This window comes from Sciurus carolinensis, chromosome 2 (genome assembly GCF_902686445.1).
Source record: "Sciurus carolinensis chromosome 2, mSciCar1.2, whole genome shotgun sequence".
NCBI classification, from domain to species: Eukaryota; Metazoa; Chordata; class Mammalia; order Rodentia; family Sciuridae; genus Sciurus; species Sciurus carolinensis.
Genome location: NC_062214.1, coordinates 89278389 through 89299725, shown reverse-complemented (window position 1 = coordinate 89299725; position 21337 = coordinate 89278389). Strand labels below are relative to the sequence as shown.

The 21337-nt window shown below is 33.0% G+C and overlaps 1 protein-coding gene across 9 annotated transcripts in view; it reads right to left on the bottom strand.

Annotated features, from left to right (window-relative positions):
• Dennd4a (DENN domain containing 4A) overlaps nucleotides 1-21337 on the bottom strand; it is a 115469-nt gene that overhangs the window by 41073 nt on the left and 53059 nt on the right. For all 9 annotated transcript variants that reach the window (XM_047541832.1, XM_047541837.1, XM_047541833.1 and 6 more), the window contains 8 exons: nucleotides 20969-21069; nucleotides 18001-18219; nucleotides 16476-16621; nucleotides 3859-3992; nucleotides 1701-1836; nucleotides 1162-1368; nucleotides 945-1073; nucleotides 549-690 (listed from right to left, as the gene is read on the bottom strand). In XM_047541832.1, the coding sequence (XP_047397788.1) occupies nucleotides 549-690; nucleotides 945-1073; nucleotides 1162-1368; nucleotides 1701-1836; nucleotides 3859-3992; nucleotides 16476-16621; nucleotides 18001-18219; nucleotides 20969-21069 (1214 nt within the window). The remainder of the gene's footprint in view (nucleotides 1-548; nucleotides 691-944; nucleotides 1074-1161; nucleotides 1369-1700; nucleotides 1837-3858; nucleotides 3993-16475; nucleotides 16622-18000; nucleotides 18220-20968; nucleotides 21070-21337) is intronic.

Genomic DNA, 21337 nt, shown 5'->3' with positions numbered 1-21337 from the left:
AGTTGAGGGGAAAAAAAAGTGAAACCTGGTGTTTTTTATATGGGAAGAGTACTCCAGTACAGGTTGGGTTTTCCTAATCCAAAAACCTGAAATCCAAAACATTTTAGGTACTGACAGGACACCACAAGTGGAAAATTCTACAACTGATCTCTTGTGATAGACCAGTCAAAATGTAGGCACAATAAAAATACTATATAAAGTTACCTTCAGGCTGTGTGTATAAGGTATATACATACATACATGCTTATGTTAAGGAACATAAATTAATTTCATATTTAGACTTGGATCCCACCTCAAAGATATCTCATATCTATATATGTAGGCAAATATTCCAAAATCCAATGAAAGTATAAAATCTCAAATACAGTCCTAAATACTGTGGATAAAGGATAGTCAATTTGTATGAGAATTTGCTTAAAATGGCAATATAAACTAGAAAATGTTCAATATTTAAAAAGTATTCAAAATTTCTAAAAATATAAAATGTAACTAGTCAATTAATTTTGAAGAAAATTAAGTACATACATTCCTTAAGAACCTTTAATTACCTGAGAGGGTTGTTTGTGATAAGTGTGCATGTTTCTTTAGAGCTCTTTTGAACTGTGCTACTCCTAAAATAACATTTCTTACTTTTGTCCAAAGAAAATAGCCACTACGACTTCTTGAAGGCCAGGTACTTTCCAAAACAGCCTATTCATTCAACAAAATAAAATAATTAGTAAGATAGTATTTATAAATGAACATATATTGGCTTCAGAATCCAGTGAAAGAATATTAAAGTAGATTGTGTAACGAGAAGAACAAAAAATTACTTGATTGACAAAATTATTTTAGAAATTCTAAAATAAATGCCAAATAACCCCCTTGTATCAATTATTTCTGTAATTAAATCAAGGTCTTATCATTACAAAAAATAATTTTCTCCATTAAATCAAAATGATTACCTTATTATAGTAACCATAAGTAATTGCATTGGGGTCAATACCAGCTTTCTGCATTTCAAAAAGCACTCTAACGGCAAGCACTGGCTGATCATACTGTCCACAGAGCTGCATAAGAATGCGGTAGCACACCTGAAACACAAGGTAAAAAGTATACAAAAATGAAGATACTTATGTACCTAAATCTAGAATAATATATTTTATAAAGAATAATCGATACCTCATCAGGAGGATCCATCTTCTTTGAATGCATTTTTTTTAGCACATCATACGCTGTTTTCAGAGCTCTGACTTTGGAATGACATACTTTCACATAAGCTGGGAGACAAATAAACCACAGTCCATAACAGTGACGTAGTAGGCACCGAGACCACATCTGAGGGATAGAAGAATACCTCTTGGCGATTTTATGGGCTGATTTAATTTCCTAGAAAAAAAATGCAAAAATCTCATAAAAATGTATACACTCAGACATAATTATTGAACTGAATGCTGAACACAATATTTCCATAACAAAATATGTCAATAATTAATTTATTTCTAAGTTTCCTCTTGAATTTGTGTCATACAATATGCAAAATAAATTTCTAGGAGAAGATAAACAGGTTAATTTCCTGAAGTCAGATTACTGTATCTTCATAGTGCATAAGGAGCATTATAATCTAATAATAGTTATTTATGGTAGTAAAGTATATTAAGAGAGGATGAGTGTCAAATTTAATATTTGATTACATGAAAAATACAAAAATTTTAAAGCACCTGTTTTGTTCTTCTGAACATGGGAGAAGGGCTACTGGGGCTACTTGATTTTGAAGGCAATTTGCTCTTTCGTGTTTGTAGAAATCCTTCAGGTCTCTCAAATAAATTGTTCTTAAGAACTGGAAATCCATTATAGCTGTTTTGGAAAAGAAAAACAAAATTTCAAGCATACATAGATGATCACAATAGTTACAAGCTAAGAAAACTTCCTATCTCAGAATTTAACTATCTTGCTATTAGCATAGTAAATGCTAATGTTGCTTTTCTTAATATAACATTCAGAAATGTAATAGTTAAATACAGACTCTGTATATCTGGGGGTGGGCAATACATTTAAATGAACTTGACATCAAATTACAAAATAACTCAAACTTTTAATAAAAGATGAGACAGCAAATACTAGAAAATGTGACGGTTGGAAAAGGGCCCACCAAATCAATATTCTTTCAAACAAGACAACCATCAATGTCATTGCTTTGGATGAACATTAGGGTGCTAGAGCAACGTGTTCTGGATATTTAAAAGGCATCAACTAGGAGAAACTTGCAAAAAAGAAAGGAATATCCCAGGTAACAAACTTAGCCTATTTTATAATATTCTTAAAGGTATGTGATTTTAATTAAGAAGAAACCTAATAATAAAAGATTGTAAATAATATCTATTATATATTACTACAGGAAAATTCCATAGAATATGAAAATATTAGTAATGATAGAATGTGGAGTTGGAATAAAACAGCAATAAAGTTCGGGAAAACCATGTTCCTTTAAAAAAGTCATTATATCTACACGGTGTGATAATAAGACCACTTTCTTTGTCTTATGGAAATGCTTCATCATTTTACAAAAAATATGTCATTTATTAAGAGGCCCCACTGTGCTTATTAAATACATTTCAATTGTTTTTCTAGTGCCTGTAACAAACATACTGATAGTCTCAAGAAAAATATTACATACACTCTTTTAAAAACTGGTAACTTTTGAAGTTAAGTAATCTTACTAAAGGGCCAAATCTGAAAGTAAAATTTAAATTAAAAATTAAAATCAAACCACAGAAAGAAAAACAAGGTTGTATTAATGAAACATACTAAAAGCAGACTAAGCAGTGTAAAGTACAAAAGAGATCTAAGAGCAATATCTTCATTAGAAAGAAGACAGAAATTATAAGAAATATTTTAAATAACAGACAAAAGACATACTTTAAAAAGTGATATGAGCAACATCATTAAAAGCAGAAATCAAATGGCCTATGAATTAATCTGCATTCACAAACATTCGTCACACCACTTTTCATCTATAAAATGAAGAATTTAATTTGTACGTGAAGATATCAGGAAAATTTTTTTCAATGAAAATAATAAACTGTGACTCAATGAATTACAGACATGAAATTAAAAGGTTTAGAGGCTTTAAATGAAGTAAGAAAGCATTAGAGAATTTTAAAAAAATTTAAATCTTAAGGGAAATACAATTTAGGTAAAAATAAACACAGCACTAGAAAATAAAAAATAAATCTACCTCTCTTATAGCCTCATTTTACTGTGCTTAGGATTTTTCTCTCCTCTCCACTAGACTTGAAGGCAGACAATACATTATTTAAATCTATATATGGAGCACTTGGCAGTATCAGATAAAATTTCCTAAATTAACAATAATCAATCCTAATAATTCTGAATTTTTATGACTTTAAGAAAAAATGAATAGCTTAAAAATCATTTCATACAAATCGAGGCTATAAATATTGACCCTAAATTAGATTTAATCTTTTTGTAAACCAAAGTTACATTAATCTGTGTATATATGGAATGAAAAGGGGATGAAAGTGAGGAAGCCAGCTTTAGTGAGAAATGACAATCAAAATTCTATAATAGAAGTGCTGCATTTCTGTGAGGGGAGTCCAATGAATTTAATCAGTATTTATGAATATCCTTATGTAAACATAATTAGAGAGCTGTCCAAGTATATATTATGCAGTTATATATTTTTTCCATCTATACCTGAAAACTTAATAATGGATGTGGGATAAGCTTGCTTACCACCTAAAAATTAGGGATCTGTAAAGTTTGGATTTTTGAAAATACCACAGTCCTTAGAAAGCTATGTCACAGATGATGGATTGCTTCTCTCTTTCAATCTCAAACATTCTGCCTCTTGAATACCTGTACTGTAAAGGGGGTTCTTCACCATTGGGTAGATGTGGGATCTCAGGTGGTGTCACGAAAACAGTATGTTCACTTTTGAAAGATTCATCCAATTCTATAAGTCGTACTTCACCACTTTTGTCCATATCGACCTGGATGAGTTTAAAAAATACATATTAAAAAAAACCACATTCAACTACAGGATAATGGTTAAATAAAATATTTGCACTAATATACACTAAAGAACTATTTAAAAATAAAAAAGTTCTCTACCACTATAGAAAGAGTTCCAAGAAGATTAAGTGAAAATACCAAGGTGGAAATAATTGTATATAGTATACTATCTTTTGAGTAAGAAAAAAGGAAAAATAAGAACATATATTCATTTTGCTTATATCTACAGAAGGAAGTACTAGAAGAACACTAAGAAAATGATTACTCTATGGGGAAGAAGACAGACATGGGGTAAACAGGACAGGATAGGACCCAGAAGTCCCAATGTATATATATATATTTAAAAATTTTTTTTTGTAGATGACAGAATACTTTTTTAGAAAAAATTTTTATTTGTTCTAATTAGTTATACATGACAGTAGAATGCATTTGAACATATCATACGTAAATGGTATAACTTCTCATTCATCTAGTTTTACATGATGTAGAATTAGACAAGTCATGTAATCATATATGCACAAAGGATAATAACTGGACAGAATATTTTTATTTGTTTTTATGCAGTGCTGAGGAATTGAACCCAGTGCCTCACACATGCTAAGCAAGTGCTCTGCCACTGAGCTACAACCTCAGCCCCCAATGTATGTTTTATATGTTGTTTTGTATTATTAATGAGAATATATTCAAGAATTTTTTTAAATGCACATACATGTGTGTTAGGAGAGTGGGTTCTAATTTTTATAAATCTAACAAAAAATTCCCTGAGTTCTTTCAGTGTATGTACAAGTATTTATACTGAAAAACCCTAGGCACAATATTGAAAGCACTTCAGTATAATATCATGTTTCCTAGTTACTTTACTGCAAGATATTATACAGAAAAAATAAAAGCTTTACAGATCCATAAGAGCTCATAAAGGGCAGAACAATGTTGTTAATTTAAATATGTCAAACATATGACAAAATACAATCCACAGAACTATATTTGGTAAGAAAAAATTAATACCCCATACCAGTAATGAGTAAGTTGGAAGAATTATTAACAAATTAAATCTTTTTAAAAAATATTTTGTTTTAATCGTAGGTGGACGCAATACCTTTATTTTATTTTTATGTGGTGCTGAGGATCGAACCCAGGGCCTCACATGTGCTAGGCGAACACGCTACCACTGAGTCACAACCCCATCCCCAACAAATTAAATCTTAAAGTATACCAAAAAAGTTAAGTTCCAAAAAATTTTCTATTAACAAGAAGTATATTCAAAATCTTACATAGCCAGGCACGGTGGTGCATGCTTAAAATCCCAGCAACTTGGGAGGCTGAGGCACGAGGATAGAGAGTTCAGCCTCAGCAGATTAGCAAGGCACTCAGCAACTCAGTGAGACCCCGTCTCTAAATAAAATAACTTAAAAAGCGACTAGAGATGTGGTTCAGTGGTTAAGTGACCCTGGGATTCAATCTTTGGTACTAAAAAACAAAAAAAAAAAAAACAAAAAACAACCCCAAAAGCCCAAAACTTACTTAAATTGTTGATTATAAACTCACTGCATTATACACTATAACTTCCAGGATTAAAAGATATTTTTAATTGTCCATACATAGAGTGAACTATACAACATCAGGGCATATCAGAATTAAAATTAATGAAAAGAAAATATTCATAAATGAAAATAAAAGACTATCAATCATATATATATATATATATACACATTATGATTCTTAATTTTTTGAGTGATTATGTATGTTATGCATTTATGCATTCTTTTTCTCATAAACATACATAATTACTGAAACATTAACCACTCTGTGTATAGTATTACCAGCAATTAATTTTCTTCTTTATATTACTGCTTATTTTCCAAATAAAACTAATGTTTATTATTTTTAAAAAATGCAAAAGTAATAAATATTCAGAATAAAAATGTAAACAAGGCAGGATATGTTGCTTTTAGAACAACCATGTATTTTAATTCTACTGAAGGATATTTAAAATTAATCAGTATAAGAGAAGATACCTTTAATTTTCTTTCTTTTTTCTTTTTCTTTCTTTTTTTTTTTTTTTTTTTTTTTTTTTTTTTTTTTTGGTGGTGGTATTGGGGATGGAACTCAGAAGCATGCCCAGTCCTTTTTATTTTTTTTTTGAGACAGGGTCTTACTAAGTTGCTGAGGCTGGCCTTGAACTTGTGCTCCTCCTACCTCAACCTCCCTGTCTCTGGCATTACAGGTGTATGTCACTGTACCCAACTGGTAACTTTCTTTTATAGTTTGTCAACAAGACTTTTATATGATGAAACTAACAATGATACAATCCATTTAGTAAGCTCAATAATCATATACCCTGCTAGTACTCAAACTTAGTAGTCTTTTTTAGAAAGTAAATGCTAAACATACTCACTGTACTCTTATTTTAAGAAAATAACCAAGCTGGACCTAGTGGCACATGCCTATTAATTTCTGCTATTTGGGAGGTTGAGGCAAGAGGATCACATGTTGGAGGCCAGTTTGGGCAACTTATTAAGACTCTATCTCAAAATAAAGTTTAAAAAGGGTGGGGATATAGCTTAGCAGCAGAGTCTTGTCTAGACTGCACAAGGCCCAGGGTTCAATCACTGGTACAATTTTTAAAAAAAAGGGGGGAGTGGGAAATAACTTACTGTGTAAAAAAGCTATTAGCATAAAAACTGTTTTTATGCAATTGAAATAGCAATAAACTAGAAGTCATTTACATGTCAAAACCAGGTTAATCAATAAAGGATGGTAAATTCACTGAAAGAAATAGTCATTAAAAATGAAAACAGTAAAGATATACAGACTTTGAACAAGACAAATTAAACACAGTAGTTTGTCTTCAGTACATCTTGAAATCCCATCAAAATCAGAGTAAGGAGATTGGGAGAAAACAAACCTACAAAGACAAAATGAACTAAAAATGGGACAACAGTAAAGCTGGAGTTCAAAACACTTTAGAAACTACACAGTACATTGATGTGACCTGTGAAAACTGAAGGTCACATATCTGGCAACAGGGATTGGAAGGAGAAGAAATATCAAAAAGCAATCCATTTTGCCCCTTAGAGACCCAGAAAGATCAGGAATGAATAGAGGCAGACACCCTTGAAGTTGAGAGTGCAGGTGGGTTAATTCCAAGCCTACATTTAAGGAAGGACTCCCAGATCCACATCCCAAATGAACAGAGTTAGAATGCCACCTCTCTCCAATGGTAGTAGAATTGGCTGAGATTTTCTGAGTGAACCAGAGGGATTTTACATTTGAGAACACTGGGGAAATGAGGGAGGTGAAGTAAGTAAAAGCCTACATGTCACAAAAAGAAAAGCTGAGTTATCCTTCTCATTTAGCTAAGAACCCTAGCCATTAGGCTTCTACTCTCCAGGCCTGATGCTAGAGGATACAGTTTTATGAAACAAATTAGCCTAAAGAAGAAGAATTACACTTACAATGCAATGAAATGGGTGAGTAAAGGTATGATTATCAACTCACATCTAAAGGAGGCCCAAGTCCGCCTTCCCAGAAAGAGCTTCAATGAGTCCTTTTGACTCCCTCTTCAAAGTGAAGGTTACCAAACAAATCCCAAGAAACAAGGAAAACAGTAACTTGAAAAAGAGCAAAAATAAACAAATAAAAATGTACATAGAAGAGGCAGAGACAAAATAGGGAGAAGAAACCTTCAAAATAACTAAAATGAATAAACTTACACCCATGAAATAAGAACAAGATGAAGCCTAAAATAGGAGCACTCAGTGAATATGTATGGAAATTATATATAAGACATATAAGAACTGAAGAAACCTCTCTGCAAGTGGAACTGACAGAAAATAAGATGAAAACAGAAAATTAAGAGGATTAGGCCGGAGGGCCAATATATAAAATAATATTTATTTCATAAAAAGAGACCAATGAAGGAAAGACATTAAATAAGAAAATTCCCCAGAACAGAAGGAAATGAATTTGCAGATTAAAAAGCCCTCACATATCCAATTCAATTAAGAAAAAAAAAATCCAGGCTGAGGCTGTAACTCAGCAGTAAGAGCACTTGCCTCGCACATGCTACAGCACTGGGTTCAATCCTCAGCACCACATAAAAATAAGTAAATAAAGACATCCATCTACAACTAAAATATATTAAAAACAAATCCTACACAAGGTATGTTGATTTTGAAAACTTACAGAAATAAGGAGACATCAAGTATAAAAGATCAGAAATCAAGATGGTATTAGTTTTCTCCCAACAGTAAACACTATAAGCTAAAAGACAATGCAACAACGACTTCAAAATGTTAATGCAGGTGGTCTCAGGGTCAGTATCTGCACCATCTCACTTGTTTGTGCCCACACTTCTGCAGAGGCAGGACTAGGAAGTGGAGCCAAGGCAGTGATGTGTGGGGAGTGGTCTACTTGGGAAAGGCCTGGCTTATCTCCCAGGCTGAGTTGCCCATTTGGCAGAATCAGCGGGGACTCCTCCTGGGTACCTATTGCTTGTTGGTCCTGGAGGCAAACCTGTGAGACAGTTACAGTCCTATTTTACGGTCAAGGTGGCTCCTATTGAGCCCTGCAACAGGAGATATGTTTTGTACTTGGTAAATAAGAATCCTTTGTTGTTATTATCATTATTATTATTTTTTTAATTAGAGTTCTTCCGCTACCTAAAAAGGATTTGTTTCCTCCTTCCCCACTTTCTCTTGCTCTCATCTCCAGTCTATTTTCCTGGCCATTCCCTCCTCCAATAGATTAAGCAGACTCCCACTACAGGATCTTTGTACATGTTATTTCCACTGCCTGACAGGCTATTTCTCAGAGGGATCCACTGGTTTTGCTGCCTGGCCTTTTGGGGTAAATCACTTTTTCATAAGGCATTGCCTGTCACTGTTGTAAACTTTCAAACAAGTTTTCATTTCAAGTGTTTATTTGGTCTTTTATCTATCTGCCTTTACCAACAGGATGTTAACTTTATAAGGAAAAAGATTTGGATCTATTTTGATCATTGCTATATATCCAGCAACTAAAACAAAACTAATACAACGACAAAAGGTGCCAATATGTAATAGATGATCAATACATATTTGTTGAATTAAAAAAAAATTAATCCAGGCTGAGGCTGTGGTAGAGCACTTGCCTCACACATGTGGGGCACTGGGTTTGATCCTCAGCACCACATAAAAATTAATAAAATAAAGGTATCGTGTCTATCTACAACTCAAACTATTCTGGTGCACAACTGTACCTAGCTACTCAAGGGTCTGAGGCAAGAGAATAAAAGGTTTGAGGCCAGCCTCAGCAACTTAGCAAGACGCTATCTCAAAATAAAAGAAGGCTGGAGATGTAGCTCAGTGGTAAAGCACCTGTGTGTTCAATCCTAGTACCGCGCGCGCGAACACACACACACACACACACACACACACACACACACAATTTCCCCTTTACCTTTTCTCACTAAGTTACCAGGAGATGTATTTAAGGAAATATATATTACAAAAAAGATAAGTAGTTATTGAAGCCAGAGATCAGGGCATACTACTCTAGAGAGAGGTCATATAATAACAAAAATAATGGTGAAGAAAAATGCCAGATCAAAGATCAACAAGCAAGCAGTTCAGATTATAATGAGAGGATGGAAAACTCCAGCAAGAATTAAAAAAAAAAAATCAAATGATTATTGGGTGTCTTTAAAAAATAGAAATTTCACTTTTGAACAAGAATTCAGAGATGAATTATTAACAGATACAAGACAAAAACAGAGTAATTATTAACTTTTGGTAAAATAAAAATCTATACATGAAAGTCAATTTAATTATAGCCTAGTTACAATTACATACAAAAAGACAGTAATAAGAACACTGAATAACTATTTGGCCAAAATTCATGATGTACTATATTGGAAGAACTGTGGTGGTAGTTCATAGGATATTAATTGATAATACAGGAAATTATGAGCAGCAATAAAAAACATTTAGAAATCTTAAGGTAAATGACTGAAGAAAGCTGAAAGAGAAGTGACTGCTTTTGGGAACTAAAAACAATAGGAAGGAATGGAACAGAATTTAATGACTTTTTAAACTATGTCATTTTTACGGTGGTAAACATGAAAATTTACTCTTAAAATATGTGCTTATTAGTTATGTATAAAATGGGAAAACATTAACAATTATGTGAAAAAAATGAAGTAAATACAAAATGGATTTTACATTAGGATACTGGGCTTATGGAGCTCTTTCTCCTTTTTAATTTCTACACTTCCTGTTTCTTTAGCAATTTAATGAAAGTGTTAAGGAACAAACTTTCAATAAAAATGAAGTGTACCTTGACCATTATCATGCAACTAAGAGATAAGAAACAAAACTTTCAATAAAAATGAAGTATACCTTGGTCATTATTATGAAACTCAGACATAATTTTTAAAAACAACATTAGAAACATGTCAATGCTAACTCAAAATCACAGGTATCCCTAGAAGGATATGGTGTCCATGGGAAACCCAAGACCAAATGAGATGCTTTATACCCACAGATATATTTATGCAGATGAAATGCAGTAATGTAATAATTAAGGCCAGCAATGATAATGAAATAGAAGAGATGGACCAGAATAAAAAGGTTAGTACCCAATGTGGCAAAAGTCTGGGGTCCAGGATAACTGTTCTAATATTTCAGTATTTCAGTCTATTAAAATTAAAATTTTGCACTATAAATTAAATAACTTGGTAAAGGATATTTTTCCTTTACTTGTGTAACAATAAATCCCAGTTCAGCATTATAAAAAGAGCCATGCCATAAATCCTATATTTATCGGTTGGACATCTCTCTTTTGAAAAACACAGTGACATCTGTCTCCAGTGAGAGAAAAAGAAATCCAACACCCACTTCAGGATAAAATTAAAATAATTTTCATATTCTCTTTATATTTTTCTACAAGATATTAATATGCTCAGAAAACACTGCAAAGGAATGCTTCAAAAACCAAGAAAAATCTAACCAGACTATTTATTACACAGAACTACCCTTAATTAAGCACCATTTTACAGGAACAGATTGTAAGGATTTAAAATATAATCATGGGAAGAACAAGAACACATGGTTCTTAAATTAGTCATAAATGAAACTCAAATAATTTTCATATACTGTTTTTCTTATTTCTATTAAGCATTCAGATTTTAAAAGTCAGTCAAATATTTTCTGTTTGGATATGCTAAGATCAAAGAGGAATGTATCTAATTTCTGTTCAATCTTAATCACAGATGGGCTTAGGCAGTTAATGCATATTTAATATTTTCCATAGCTAAACTGCCAGATGTAAGAGGATTTGTTCACTTAAAAAATGAGCTCAGAGTCATTCAACTAAGGAATAATCTCTACATAAATGATTCTTCTCCCCCACCCCCCGGTGCTGGTGGTTTAGTCCAGGGCTCATACATGCTAGACAAGTGCTCCCCCACTGAACTACATACCCAGCTCTTCATATATGATTATCCTTAAAGTATGATTGATCTTCAGAAGACCCTTGCAGCTTAAAAAAGAAAGCACCAATTTTTTGTGCTTGCTACACACTTATTGTGGTATTAAAATATGAAAGGCAATAATAACTTATTGTACAATTACTTATATTTTAGGGAATTCTGTTTAATACTGAAAATATAATTAATGTCTGCTCTAACTACATCTGAAGTTTATATTTTAGGTCTTGTGATAATTTTCCTTTTCTAATAAAATTCTCTTGAATTATAATAAAGCAAATACAGTGACTTTAATGTTTAATGTTTTAGTGTGTTCTCAGTTTTATTTTCTGACTAATCATTAAAACCCTTAAGTACAATGTTAATCCAGTATACATAAATGATCTTTTGTTGGATTGAGACTTTGAACAGGTAAATAACATTTTAGGAAAATAGTATGCCAGAAACAATGCTTATACATTTAATAGAAGTTTCCTTTTTGAGACTTTTCAGAATTTATATATATATATATATATATATATATTTTTTTTTTTTTTTTGGTGGTGCTGGGGATTTGAACCCAGGGCCTTGAGGCAAGCACTGTACCAACTGAGCTATATCCCCAGCCCTCAGAATTTATATTTTTAAAGAAACTGTTCTAATCATCTCCTGTACTGACTCCCATAACATAAATGGTAGTAACCTACAGAAATCCTAGACCACATAATGTATTAATTATCTGTACTAAGCTGAGTTCCTTAGGAAATGATGCCCCTAGGTATCTAGCAAAATTATAAGTTCTGTACATCTTACCATATTAATATTTCAAAAAACCATGTGACAACTACAATGTGTTTAGATGAAAAACGTATGAACAAGATGCATTAAAGGGTCAAAAAAGAATATAATATTTCTTTCTTCTAAGCCCTTATTTGGATTTCTACAACTAACTCAGTATTCCCATGTAGATTAATAAATTTATTAGCTACAGAATACTAAACTCTGATCACTAAATTGGTCCCGTATGATTCAGTTAGTTTGGCACAGGGAACAACTGTTATACAAATGCCATTGTTCATAACAGAAGCTCCATGAGTACATATGTATGACCAGTGGAAACCTAGCACCATATGGGAAAACATTCTTAATGAATAATGCTAGTCAGAAATATCTTTATATGCAAAAAAATAAAATAAAATCAGTTATTCCTACAAGCCAGGATTCAGAGAAATTATTTTTAAAGACTTACCTTCCCATTTCTGCCAATTTTTAATTTCATAAGCACTACATAAGGCAAACTTAAAATTTTGATTAAAATATTAAAAAATAAGTTCTTGATATACTACTGTAATAGCAAATCTGTTAAGGAGGTAGGACATTATCTCCTCAAAATTAACAGGCAGGGGCTGGGGTTGTGGCTCAGTGGTAGAACACTTGCCAAGCAGGTATGAGGCACTGGGTTTAATTCTCAGCACCACATAAAAATAAATGAATAAAATAAAGGCCTATCAACATCTAAAAAAATATTTAAAAAAACAAAATTAACAGGCAGAGCTTAACTTACAAAAAGCATGGTTCCAAAAGTCTGTTTGTAAATAGGTAATTACAAATAAAAAAAATAAATCTTCCCTCAACTAAACCTTTTGTTCAGTGATGAAAATGTTCTATATTTTGGAGACATGGTTATGTGGAAATATATACTTGTCAAAACTCATCCAAACATACACTTTAAAGTATATTTGATGTTTGTATTTTATAACTCAATAAATTTGATTTTTACATGTCCTAAAAAGTGGTTTAGAGTTTCATTCCATATGCAAAAAAAAAAATTAATACATACTTAAAGCACACAACACTGCACCCCTGTACCATCTGAATTAAATCATTATATCAGTGTTTCTAGAGGAAAATAAATTAGGTTCTAAACAGATAATGGTGTGTATCCATCTTCTCCTATTTCAACATATTTTAAGAACTAGAGTTGATATTTCTGGTGCGGTTAGCTTATTAACTCACTATCAGTACCAGAAACATTATCACCCATTTTATATCACCCATTGCTCAAGTGTTCTAAATTGTAGACAAGGCTATGAACCTGTTTCTGCTATTCATAAATCATTTAAAAACTGAACATTTCTAAGTCATGAATGATAAAACCAAATGAACTAATCTATGAACCTGGATAAAACCCAAATATAAAGACAGTTGTAATATTTTCTACTTTTTAGTTTATACACTACTCTAAATACCACGAGTAGGCAGTTACATTTATGTCTCCTCATGACTTTTTTTTTTTTTTTTTTGGTAGTACCAGGGATTGAACCCAGGGGTGCTTAACCATTGAGATACATCCCCAGCTCTTTTTTATATTTTATGAGGCTGGCTCTGAACTTGAGATCCTTCTGTCTCAGCCTCCTGAGTCACTGGGATTATAATCATACACCACTGCACCCAGTTCCTCACGATATTTTTTAAAATACAAACAATAAAATAACACAGAAAAAAGTAAATGACTAAAGTAACTCGTATAATAGTTGGTATTTAAGTACCATGATTGCCAACGTAGAGAAATAATTCTCATTTCTATAAGATATATGGTGCTTAAAGGACATTTTCACGTTAAGTTCAAAATTGAGCCGATTTCTGAATATTGAGAGATGAGTAATATTTTAGCTGTTGTACTCAAAAAATTCACTGATTTTCTTTTATAGTCACATAAATTTAAAAGCTATGGGCTTCTTTAAATAGCCTTACATTTGTAAATTGTTGAGATAATTTAAAATAAATTGTTGAGATACAATAAAGCTTTGCTTTCTTCCTTTTTTTCTATCATCACCAGCATAAGATCACAAACACAGCTGGGTGCAGTGGCACATGCCTGTAATCCGAATGGCTCAGGAGACTAAGGCAGGAAGATTTTGAGTTCAAAGCCAGTCTCAGTAAAAGCAAGGTGCTAAGCCACTCAGTGAGACCCTGTCTCTAAATAAAATACAAAACTGGGCTAGTGGTTGAGTGCCCGAGTTCAATCCCCAGTTAACCACCACCCCCAAAAAGATCACAAATACTACATGCATTTAATCATAAATTAATAGAAAAGTTTTTAGTATAGTACAAATGATGCTTTTTCTTAATCTTTGAGAATTAAAAGTTGCTGACCTAATTACTCATCACCCCTGAATACCTTAATATGTACTTCAACAAAAAAAAGGTATCTCCCTACATAACTATGACTGGAAATTAACACTAATATATTACATATTATTACTATCTAATCCTTGAACATCATTCAAGTTTTGTTGATTATCCTTAGTGTTACAGTTCTGAGTAATGTACTGCATTTATTGGGCTGTAAAATCTCTTCATTTCACTCTAAAACAGATTCTCAATTTTTTCCTTTATTTCCTTAATCTTGACCTATTCGACAATAGGTACCTGCAGAATTGTCTCAATTTGTTTGTCTGATTATTTCCTTGAGATTATACAGGTTATGCATCTTTGGGAGGAAATTGTAGAGGTGATAATGCATTCTCATTGCCAACTATCAGGGACACATGAGGCATATTTACCCCATTACTGATGATGTTTATTTGATCACTTGATTTTAAAGTGCTGTCTGCCAGGTTTTTCTACTATACGGTTACTCTTTCTCCCTTTGTCATCATTTATGTATTCTGTGAAAAAGAACTGTGAAACTATACAAGACCCTGCTTCTCATCAAATTTTCAATTGATCAACCAATATCTGCATAGACTCATGGTTTCCTATTTTATTCACTAGGCTAACTTGCTATTAACATTTGGTGCTCAAATTGTTCCATCCCTTCATATTGGCTTCTGTGTTTGGTTTTGTTTTATCATGTCTCTATCATTCTTGGAGCAACTCCTTATTTTTTAAATATAAGATATTTTAGGGTTTATCTTGTATACTTCTTGCCTTAAACTTGAGACCAGCCATTTCTCCAAAGAGTCCTGATTCCTTTTGGTAGAGAATGGCATTTTATAACTGATGCAAACACTATGAATCAGGTATAAATTGCAATTGGGGTGTGACTGCTTCCAGGTCCTTTGAATGTACAGACTAGAGAATACTTACCAATACATATAGACACATATGCTTATATCTATACTTACCTATCATTATTTCTACATTTATTATTGAAAACCAATGATACCACACTAAACCTCCAATTCCGTTCTAGCACTTTAAAGTTCATTCTAGTTTTCTCTACTTCTGTATTTGTAAATTACTTCTTGAACAGTGAGAAAGTTCATTACCTTTAAAATATTTACTTATTTGATCAATCCCTTCCATATGTAACACACTCCAATCTTCACTGCCACTCCTTTTCATCCTACTTTGGCTTTGACACTTCCTTATTAACAAATCCCATGCCCACAATGCTAGCACCTCCCTCATTCAGATCAAACTGATGTCTCATTTTCTGTGCCTGCCCCATGTTATTCTCTTGTTTAAGTTGTTTGGGTTCTGATCCCTGCAGCAGTCTGCCCCACTGCCTGGTATATATATTCTCTATTCTGCCTGTCCGGTGATTCTCCAGCTTGGGCTCTGACACCCAGAGAAAGCTGCTCCCCATTCCTTGTCACATTCAGGGTTAGACACCCCTCTCTGGGTCACTGTTCTCTCACAAGATTAAGCTCTCATCAGCATGGATAGGTAAATAGCTCTGACTCATCTATATTCAATATGTAACATCCACCTCAGACAAAAAGAGGTAAAAATTAAGGATGATCAAGTTGGAGGTTCACAGGCTGGAGAAAAATCCAGTCTATAAGTGCACAGATAGGGACAGAAACCTGATTGTTAAAACTGGTGATTTAGTAAAATACTTTTAAGAGGTATACTCTATAGTGTCTAGCAGGTCAATAAAACTTTCATGGTAATCAGTCAGTTATGAAACTGAATTAATTTAGATTTTGTTAAAAGCTATAAATAGAAACTATAACTCATAACATTTATAGTAGTCACACAAAATAAGTTAGGGCACATGTACACTTACTTTATCTACACAATCATCAAAAAATGCCAGGCTTGCATCTTTATCACTGACAAAAGAACATTCTTCAATGAAGCGAATAAACATTTGTGTTTTGGTCATCATGTTATAGAATTTTTGATGTGATCGGTCCCGGCTTCTTAAGAAAGCTGTTCAACATAAATATATAATGTGAGAATATATATCATTTATAGATTCATAGGATTTTTGAGTGGGCAGGAACCTGATCAACCAAGTTATTGATACCCCCAGTCTTCCCAGCTATTTAACAAAAAAACAAAGATCCCTGATAAGAAAAATGACCTAAAAAATCAGCAAGCAATAGGAAAACCAACAGGGAAGAAACATGAACCCAGATATTTCAAATTCCCATCCAAAATTATCTCTATTGCCCCCTTTCCTGAAGATTACCCATAAACTAGTAAATCCAAAAGCATTTTTAAAATTTCCATCTTTGGTCCAAATGCTTTGCATGTTATGTATACCTGTATGCTGTCATGCATGTGCTTTCTATGTATGTATGTATGTATGTATGTATGTATCTATCTATCTATCTATGTGTGTGGCTTTTTCAAAGAAGTGGTAATAATCCTTATATTCATTTATGTTTCTCTTACATCTTGAAAACAGAGTAAATGTTTATTTCTTGATTCCACCTTCCACCATATCCTTATGATGTTTTATTACACTTGGACCTGAACTCAAGTTCTTTCCAGCCTCAAGGACTTTGCATAAACTATTCTGTCTTCCTAAAACACTCAATACTCTCAACTTCCCTTTGTCTGGCTAAATTTCTACTCATCTCTGAGATTAGGGCTCAGACAATAATTCTTCAGAAAGGTCTTCTGTAATTTAAAATTATGAAACTGAAGTTCTTCATTCATATTATTTTATAGTTGCTTATCTTCTTGACTATAAGCTCTGTGATAGAAGTAACAGCCATGTCTCTTTTGCATACTAATACATAACCAGTACTTAGCATTTGGAGGCATTCAATATATACTTACTAAATGAATTTCTCTTTCAAATATCAAATACTACAAAAGAAATAAAATATGTACTGTGATACCAACTGCACCCTGGGGATTCCCAACCTTTTTTTCACTTTGTGGCACAGACAGAAAGTAATGTTTGTGATGGGAACTGAAATAAAGCAAATGAGGGCACACAAGCCTGGAATAACCATCCCAAGGGTTCCTCTGCTTCTCCAACATTGCCTGGCTACCCTGAAAGCTGAAAGCATCAATATTTGAACACACATGTGACACAAAGAGTGAAGTACTAGGAGTGCTTAGGAGGCTCTGTACTTTTTAGATAGTTTCTTCTGCATATCTTTCTAATAGGATTATATTAAACATGCCAGAGAAAGAACTAGTCCTTCAGAAAAGGATCACCAGAGCTGATATTCATAAATTCCGCAAAATAGGATGTATCTTGATAAATACAGACTATTAATCTAGAGAGCAACTGAATTATGACAAGATTAAGCTCAATTATGTGAAAGCTATAAGATTATGCAATCACTCACCTTGCAGGGCAAAAAGAGAGGTTGCATCTGTTGCTGTCTCAGATGGGGCTTGTGTTATTGGCCTTAAGTATGATCTGTAACCTTTTAAAATGGAGGCCATGAAAAACAAAAATGCCTCCTGGATTTCCAAATCTATCATGTGCAATCTCTTTCCAGAATTAAAATCATAGTCATTCATTGTTAAGTCCATTAGTCCATCATCTCTTGGTCTCTGCTGCACTGTGAACACACACAGTTAGTGTTTTCGCCAAACTATCAAAACCAATGCTCATAATGTACCAATGTAAACTTGTTGTGTTTTCAAAAGGCTCACATTATTTCACCTCTTTATTTATACAACTTCATAACATGTAAACCTTAAGAAAGCTTGTCATTTTTTTGGGCTCTTTTGAGTATATTTTATCCAGGTTAAACAAAAATTTTTCCTTTTATCACCAGAAAAAAAAGTTCATGTTCTGACATAACAATATATTATATACACACACACACACACATACACACACACACACACAGAGATCATACCAACCATATCAACTGGAAACAGGGTTAAATCTAATAGACCTCCCTATCTTTCTTTTTGTTTTTCAACATATATGCCTGTGGGATAAATACCCAGGGACTAAAATATAAAAAAAGAACTCTTTGTCTCTCTAAAAGGCTCAATGCTATGACAATAGGTACTAAAGTAATAACTTTACAGTAGAGAAACCTGGTGGATATCACCATAATCCAGTAATCAAGGGAGTATCTTCATCAATAATGGGACAAACCGAAATAGTGTACAACCTGATAAACATAATGAGAGGAATGCAGCATCACTTTTATGACATTTCTGTCAAAGATATGATAGACCGTATCTATCACAAGGACTCTCAGGCAAACACACATCATAGCTCATCCTTTAATGGTAAGTATATTTTCAAAAGTATCAAGAAAATGAAGAAGGAACTGAAAAACTGTTTTAACTTGTTTGTTTCTTTGGTAGTGGGGATGGAATCCAGGACCTCCTGCATAGTAGGCAAGTGCTCTATCACTAGCTGTCCCAACCTCTGAAGAATTGGGTTTTTAAACATTTTTATTTATTTTTATTTTTTGCAGCATTGAGGATTGAACCAGGGACACTATCACTGAGCTGCATCTCCAGCCCTTTTTAAATTTTGAGACAGGGTCTCACTAAATTGCCAAGGTTGGCTTAAAACTTGGAATCCTCTTGCCTTAGCCTCCTGAATCACTTGGATTATAGTAGCATGCACTACCAACTCCAGTCTGAAGAATAGTTTTAAAGAAAAGGATACTGAAGATACTTAAAACTAAATACAACACCTGATTTGGAACCAGATCCTTCTGCTATATGTAAAACTAAGATAAAAACTGGAAAAACTTGAATGTGATCTGAGGATTAGGATGGTAGTAATACTCAATGCTAATTTCCTGATTTTATGTTGAGGTGACAAAATAATGTACCTGCTGGTAAGAAATACATTCTATTCAGATGTGATGGGCATCTATTCTCAAAGGGTCAGGAAAAAATGTATGTGATGGCTTCAAAATTTAAAGATCTTTTTAAACATGAGGAATAATTAAACATCTTAGAGAATTTTTGTAGTTCTTATTCATTTTTTTTTTTTTTTTTTTTTTTTTTTTTTGGTACTGGGGATTGAACCTAGGGTTGGGGGTGTAGTGCTTAACCCCACCCCCAAGCCACAGGATCTTGCTGAGTTGCTTAGGGCTTTACTAAGTTGCTAAGGCTGGCTCTGAACTTCCCGTTCCTCCTGCCTCAGCCTCCTGAGCTGCTGGGATCATAGGCATGCACCACTTCACTCAGCTCAGCTTTTCAAAAGTACAAGTACTTTTAGAGAGTAATTAGTTAGGCAACTCATTTCATTTTGTTCCACAAGATAACATCTTGTTGCTTTTGATGTCATTTTTTTAATATTCCAAATACTTTTGAGTTACTGTAGAACTATCCTATCAAATTTACTTTGTAAACACTGTCTTTTTCCAACTATAATATAAGTACCTTGAACCCTCAAGAGTGTAGGCCATCTCCTAGGTTTATATTTTCAATAATAAATAAATAAGAACCTTAAATATTGCTGTCACTATCAACCACATTTCATAAAATAAGTATTAAATTATGGACCCTGAATGGGCTGTGGTTATAGTACCAAAACTGGATGAAGAATAGAAAGTTTAACACTCCCAATCAGATTGCTGAATTCTGGATTCTCATGATTATATATACAATTTTTGCCGGGAGAGGGTACCGGGGATTGAACATAGGGGCACTTTAACCATTGAGCCATAAACCCAGCCTTTTTTTTTTTTTTTTTTTTTTGAGACAGGTTCTTGCTAAGTTGCTGAGGCTGGCTTTGAACTTGTGACCCTCTTGCTTTAGCCACTGGATTTGCAGGTGTGCATCACAGTGCCCAGCTCTTCAAGATATAATCGTACACAAAGTTTTTTACCCCAAAGTATTTCACATTCTCACTGATTTTCATTTTTATGAATTTTTTCACGTTTTTGGCAAACTTCTATCTTCAAGCTATTTGAAGCACAGCATTACGAGCCACTTGAAGATGAAAACATATGACTTAGCCCTCATCCCGCTGAAATCATCATCACTTTCAAATGTAATTCAAACTATTTATTTTGGATTTTCAAAACTAACTTTCTATTCTAAGTACAAAGAAAATATACACATTGAAACCTTTTTTCCATGTTATTTTAGTAATAGTAAAATTAAAGAAAATAACCACATTAATATCCTTTTGAATTTTAATATTCTGATGGTTTTATGAAAATCTGGTAGATATAAAATTTAAACTTTACAAATCTTCCATTCAGCTTCTAACAAATTTTGCATTAGTGCTCATTTGCCTTAGATAAAATATTATCCTTTTGTAAATAAGGCAAAGCAACTCCCTTTTCCAGATTAAATTACACCCTTTAATTGTTATTCACTTACATTTTGCCAGCTGCTGGTGCAAATTATTCAATGTATTCATCAGATTTTTACATGGTTTCTTTGGAAGAATCTTCCAAGCTACATTCTTCTTGTCACCAGTTCTGAGATTAAATGACAACAACAATATATTTGTTACACAGACTTCGGTAGGCGGTTGTGTACTTGTTGTATATAAAAAAGAATAGAAAACACATTGAATAAAAATATAAAACACATACAGAATAAGTTAATGAGGAAAATCCTACAGAGTAGGTTGAGATGTTGAATATAAAAATTAATTTATAATTTACACAGGGTTGAATCTTCTATTAAATATAGCTCAAATGTTTGTAATTATCTTGGTGCCAAATATATTACACTTATGTTGGA